Consider the following 6,735-nt stretch of genomic DNA (forward strand, 5'->3'; position numbering starts at 1 on the left):
ATGTATCTTCCTTGTTAAAGTTGAAATTTCCTATCATAATAGGATGGTTTTGCATTGTGGTATTGCTACTTTTAAGTAAACGATGAGAGTATGTCCTATATCACTACTTTCTTTTATCAGTAAACTACTACTATTGAAAAATAATCAGAATTTGGTCACATTTTAACAGAGCACGTGTCACTTAATGAAATGGTGAGTGCCGAATCAACTTTTCAAATAAATCCAAATGTATTCTGGGGGATCATGCAGTGGTAAAGCAACTCATTTATTTTTTGAAACAGTGATGAAATCTTTATATTTTTTAAATTATTTTAACGTGAGAGGCAACTAAACCACCTTAATCACAATTTTGTCCCAAACGGCACTTAAACGTTCAACTTTTTTCCCATCAGGTTCCAAAAATTGTGTAAAAACCCAGTGGCAAGTAAAGTTCTTAATTTACATATTAATGTATAAATTGATTTGTTAATTATACATCATTACAGTGTTCTGTATCAAGTAAGGAAATATTTGATCCCTCTGCGTAACGCATCAATTAAACTTTCACACATGGAGTGTATTGAAATGAACTCTTGTCATTTTGCAAGGATGGCCTGGTGTTACACAAGATATGGGCAGTGACACTTGCAAGTCATTTCTGCACGTCAGTTTTCACTGTCATCTACAGCAAAATAGCAGAAGTGAACAAAATATGTTGAAATCTTGGTGCACTTCAAGACACGGATCATGTTCGGGTCCATTTACCGTAGCTCAGGCGGTCTGGCTTCCCGTTACAACCCATGGTCCGGATATCCGGTGTCCCTTTCACTTAGAGGAGGAACTGTAATAAACACCCAAAATCACAGTGTTAAAATCACCAACACTTAGCAATCTTATTTAGAAATATGTGTGTCAATCTATGTTTTAATTGTGGTTAAAAATATGACACAAGTTTGGCTGCTTTCCATAGTATGTCAGAGTTTAGGGGCCTAGACATCTTGACCACATTTTGTTCTTTGGTCTAGACTCAAAAATGATAAGAAAGTCCATGTTGGTCAATCGTCTTTTGCTTTAAAATTCTTAAGAAGTGAGCAAATAGGGTTTATATAACACAGATAAAAGATTCTTTAGAATACTACAACAATAATAAAGAAACTAAAGCTTCAAATATTTCTACACAACTTATTTCTATATCGAAGTGTCCTGAATTACTCTAAAATTAACTACAAGTCAGTTCAAGTTCTCTAAGTTTGGAGTCATATGATCATTAATTTTAGCTCTGGTTATAAGTCAGCCTGTGACATGAAGTGGATGGATCCTAAAATGTAAGGAACAACACAACTTCTCTTTTAATCTGTTGTTCAAAAAAACTGACCAGAATCAAAGTTGACTCCCGGTCTGTTCAGTCAGATAATAAAACATTTTAGAGTTTAATCAGGTTAAAAATAACCAATTATGTTCCATCTGCATTTACTTTAAGATAATTAAAGACATTAAAGGAAAAAATTGGCAGAACAACACAAAACAGGACCCAGAACAGAGCTTTGACGTACTCCACAGCTTAATTGTAATCAGGTGGATATGAAACTGCAAAAAAAGATCTGTGTATCTGGGAGATAAAATATAATAAAAAGACCCAAACCAACATTTAAGTTTACTAACAAGAGTTGTCTGTGTGGACCAAAGCCTGATAATAACTTATTCTTCTGTGCCATGAAGCTCCATTACAATTAAAACCACACCAATGAGCCACACTGTTGCACTGGGTGATAGGTGTCTTCATTATGATGAACGGCACTGTAGTTTATTTTGATTCAGTCCCACACACACTGTCCAGCTGGAGCAAAATATGTATATTAATCTGCGGCTAAAAATGGTCCCAAACAAATAGACTATTTACTCTTGTTTGAATAAAGTTTGCGAATAACTACAGCAACCAACTGTTTTAGGAAATTACTGAGCTCTGTCCGTAAAAATGAAAGTAGGTATTTGTCATCTATTTTTAATGATTAGTATCTTCAGTAAGAACCAGTGCGTGTTTGCGGTTGAGTTCTATAGACAAAGGGAAGTCAGACTCATACTAAGAGAAATATATAGAGAGATGGACGAGACTAACGTGTAGTTAGTTTGGGTGTTTTAATGGGATTTGGATGCTGTAATAAAATTTATTAAATATATATGTAAAAAAGTAGTTTTTGGCTGCAAATTGAAACCAAATAAACAGATAATAGTCATTTCTATGTAATTATATTATTGCAATTGTGATAATAAAGTGATGTTATGAGGCAACTGACATTGCCTCATTGTGTATACTAAACCAACAACAGCTGGAGGTTTGTTCACTTTCATTACTGATTAATGGTTTTGTCTATAAAATGCCCTTTTATAATTTCACACAGATTTGAGAAGCTAGAAAAAGCAAATATTTGACTTTCTTTTGCTTAAAAAATAATTATAACAATTATTTCACAATCAAAAAGAGTTAGAGATCAACTAATCAATAACTCAACTAACTGTTGCAACTCTTTACATTAATCTGAACTTATACCTGTTTTAAAATTACCTTCCATGTCCATAGTGTAATTTTACTTCAACACGCTTGTGTAACGTGGTGCAGTCAGCAAGAAAATCTGGATATAAGGATATAAGCATACGTTGTCATCATTAAACTTGGTGATTAATTTGGAAAATACAATCTGATACAACGTTGAAGGAAATGTTTTTTGAGGAACAAAAAACTTCTTATAAGCGTCAAAAGAATATACTAAAATGACTCATGGCTAAAAACTAAAATCCTTCAATTTCTCAACAACTAGTACAGAGTGAACATTGGAGTGACAGGTGTGTGTGCGCGCGCGCGTGTGTGTGCATGTGTTTGTATTGCTTTATCAGAGGAGTTTTTTTAGGAGGCCAGTTGGCCAGTGGAGGGGCTGTGATGCAACAAGGACTTTACGGACAGACACTGCCCATTGACGGTAAAATGTGGAAAGGGGGCTGGGCTAAACTTTGAAGAAAAGAGGTCATCCTGTGTGGGAATTTCCCTCTCTCCTGTCAGCGTGTGAGCCAAGACCAGGGAAAAGACTGCGTGGGGCTACGTTAGGAAATGAGGGGTCATCGAAGAAAAGAATGCCTAGAATGTGTGATTGAATCTGTGCCAGCGCTGACAGCTTAAAACCAGAGCAGCGAGAGCAACATCTGCCCTGAAAAAAGTCACAGGGAGTGTTGGATGCTAAATTATTAACATATATTATCTCACACATTACTGTGGTTGTGTTAATTGTGTTTTTATTTCATTATTTTGTTCCCAGTGCAGCTTAAAGCCAGGCCACAGCTACTTACAGCTATTGTCCTGTGTGCTTTGGAGGATAACAATGTCTTATTTAAATGTGGGTGTAGCATTCTTCAAGTGATGATGTGTTGGAAAGGGAGGATATTGCACAACAGTTAAAAGCTAAACTGTTCCATCATTGAGTGTGTTGAAATATCCACTGTATTCAAAATGTCATCCCTCACAGCACAAACATCACACTTTTTATGCATTATTTGGAGGCTATAACATAACTTTTCAGCGCCATTGTACGTGTCTCCTTATAAAACATTAACAGAGGTTGGGTTTTTTCTTCTTTTTTTACCTCTTCCCTGTTTGAAGCGGGAGTTAGAAAACAATCCCCACCCTGAAATATCGTGGATTACATTCAAATCCAACCATGCCTCTTTTCTTTATCCTATCTGTCTGGGGTTTGCTTTGCTCACTGCAGATATGTTTCACTTTGTGCACACAGTGAAATGCACTCTGAGGGCTTGGTAAATTCCACTGCAAACCAATTGTCAACTTATCTATCATGTCTGGTGAAACCTCCTTTGTCACTCCCATTTTTAACTTCTACATTTTCTGCTGAGGGTTTTCCACTTGAGGTCTGAACAAGGTTTGCTCAGGATTATTCATATCTCTCCCAGGTCTTGGCTGTTGAAGCGAGACCTGAGGTGGTGTGAGGAGTTTAGTTGCTGATTAATTTCTATGCAACCTTGAACCTCTCTCTGGGCCAGTGGACCCAGCAGACTATTGACAGAGCCGTGTGCTAAAGATAAAGCTAACATTTCTGTGCTGCGTGCAGAGTCTTTTTTTTTCTTCTTTTTTTGCTGCTCTCAGCAGTATCGTTTCAGTATAAATTGGTTGGTTTGTTGGATATATTTCAGGATCTGAGGACTTTTGCGTCCAATCAATGAGTAAACACAGATTTAAGTTACCCAGTAACAGTGTGGAGAGTCTGTTGTCAGACATAAACCAAATGATTTTCTATTGTATTTAAATGAAATACAAAAACAGAATTTCACACATTAATCCTCATTTTATATTCTCAATACAGAAACTGAAGTTTCTATCTACCACAGGTGTGCTGATCCAACCAGTGAAAGCCATTTTCAGCTTTGTGGAAACCATAAATGATAACGAATGGCGATGATGGTGATCCGAGGAATTATTAAAATGTCTGTAGCCTTACTGGTGACGACTAGATTTATAAAATTACACTCAGTGTCTAGAAAGAAACATAAGATTCCTACAATATGTTACCGTCTCTTTCCATTTCGGTATATTGGCCTGAATTAAAAGATTGCAAATGTGCCTTACTGTCGAGCCACTTGTTATCTTCACTATAACTGAAATACATTGTAATACACAGTCTGACTATGATGTGAATATTTAAAGGCAAGCATGTCTGTCTGTCTGTCTCAGCCGACACCTGCTTCAAAAAAGGGACAGAAAAATAAGAAATTACAAATGAAATTGTTTAAACAAAGTATAAATCTGTTTAATTCAATAAAATATCAAGTACAATTAATGCATTTCCCCTTTCAATATTAAATAATTAGACTTATTTCATTCATTGCCAATACTATTACAAAGAGTTGCATCATTTCACTGCAGCACAACTCTTCCCTTGACAACCATTGCTCCAGATACACACAAAAAAATGTAGAAATTCACTCTCATGTATGTAAAACCTGCACAGAAAATACTGCATACACACACAAAAAAATTACATCTGAGAATAAAGCTACAGTGACATGTGAAGAATCGTGAATGATTGCGCAATCCATGCACCCACTTCTTCAGTCCCATTCAAAGTGTCCTTGTAAACTGTGGTCACTGTCTTCACTTGTGAAGCGTACCGTTTTTCAGCATTAGCTCAGTGGATCACCTCCGGCTCTAAAGTCCATCAATGATTAGACACAAAACCAGAGATCCGTGTGGAGTCTCTGGTGGAGGTTTTCTATCTATAAATTTTAACATTGTCCGGTGGCAGAGAGCAAGTTGCGCAGGGTGGCCAGCTCTCTGGACAGCTGCTCTACGCGCTTTTGTAAACGATCGTTCTCCGCAGCCAGTTCCAGCACTTTATGTTGAGTCTCCAAGTTGCGCATTTTGGCTTTATCCCTGCTCTTCCTCACGGCGAGGTTGTTCCTCTCCCGCCTCACCCTGTACTCTTCACTGTCCTTGTCCAGGCGTTTCTTTGACTTCCCGCTGGACATTTTGCCACCGTGCGACGGCGACCTGCTTTTACCTGACGGGGCAGGTGTGCCGGGCGGGCTGGAGCAAGTGGAGGACGCGGTGGAGATGTTCCCAAGGCTGCCGCTGGTGGACTGGTAATGAAGGTAGGACCTCATGTCAAAACCAGACGACCCGTTCTCCATCTTTACGTCTTCCTGGCTGTCGTCTCTCTCAGCAGCAGCAGCGGCGGCGGCGGCAGCAGCGGCTCCCGACATCCTCAAACGGGGGGTGATTCGGTGGTGAAGGGCTCCGGTTTGCAGTCGTTCCCCCGGTGATAAATCCATACCCCACATGCATGCTCGTCCCGGGGTTTCACGTCCATACCGGAGCGGGTGTCACACAATAATGCATTTATGATCCCAGCACCGTTGCAACCCCCCCTCCACCCCCCCGAGCAGGCTCGTTAAAGGAGGGTTGTTGTGTGTTATTGTTCGCCGGAGATTCAAAGGCGGCTCGAAAACAAAACAGGCCGCCCCGGGCGTGAAAAAGCTCCTCTTTTTGGGGGGAAAACGGCGACAGCTTGCACGCCGATGGGAAGAGGAGTATGTTAGAGAGAGGTTCTGCTTAGTTAAATAAAAATGAGTTGCGAGATTTGATGCCTTTTGTTGGTGTGGAGAAAAATAAGCCAGCGGAAGCACCGGGCTCTGGTGGCAGCGCTTGGCCGCCTGAGGTGCACCGTGAGCCGGCTACAAAAGCAGGCCGCTCCGCCCTCTTCTCGGGATTAGCGGGACTCTTTCGTTCGCGCCGCTCGCCTCGACGGGAATACGGCAGCAAATCCGAGGGTTTATGCGAAAGTATGTCCTCCTGCAGCGTTTGGTGGACCCCCAGAGTGCCAGCGGAGACCCCAAAGTGAATTAAAATCCCTATTTGTGTTCCCTTGCTATCGTTAGCCGCGGAGTAGTCCCATTACCTCCCGTCGGTTGCTCACACACAAACAAGGGGGCGCTGTTGCTCAGATCTCGCGAGAACTCACGCAACGCGGTTAATTTAAACCCAATGGTGGAGACTGATGACAGCTCTTCACGGTGGATATTTAATTCAGTCCTTTTATAGTTTTAAGTGTTTTTACACCAAAGTCGGATGTATATGTTAATATTATATACATTATTATTGTTTAAATTATTATTATATACATTATTATTGTTTAAATTATTATTATATACATTATTATTGTTTAAATTATTATTATATACATTATTATTGTTTAA

The 6,735-nt window shown here is 39.5% G+C and overlaps 1 protein-coding gene and 1 long non-coding RNA gene across 2 annotated transcripts in view; both read right to left on the minus strand.

The window, feature by feature from the left end:
- Window positions 1-246: 246 nt before the first annotated feature.
- Window positions 247-6,735, minus strand: part of LOC118324870 — a 7,921-nt gene continuing 1,432 nt past the window's right edge. The window contains exon 2 of the long non-coding RNA XR_004796576.1: window positions 247-820. This is a non-coding gene — a long non-coding RNA (uncharacterized LOC118324870). The remainder of the gene's footprint in view (window positions 821-6,735) is intronic.
- On the minus strand, window positions 4,766-6,466 carry cebpb (CCAAT enhancer binding protein beta). The gene has a single exon (XM_035657362.1). The coding sequence runs from the start codon at window positions 5,818-5,820 to the stop codon at window positions 5,266-5,268; it is 555 nt and encodes a 184-aa protein (XP_035513255.1). The 5' UTR covers window positions 5,821-6,466; the 3' UTR covers window positions 4,766-5,265.

This window comes from Morone saxatilis, unplaced genomic scaffold (genome assembly GCF_004916995.1).
Source record: "Morone saxatilis isolate NCDOM2014 unplaced genomic scaffold, NCSU_SB_2.0 Contig15, whole genome shotgun sequence".
Lineage (NCBI taxonomy): Eukaryota > Metazoa > Chordata > Actinopteri > Moronidae > Morone > Morone saxatilis.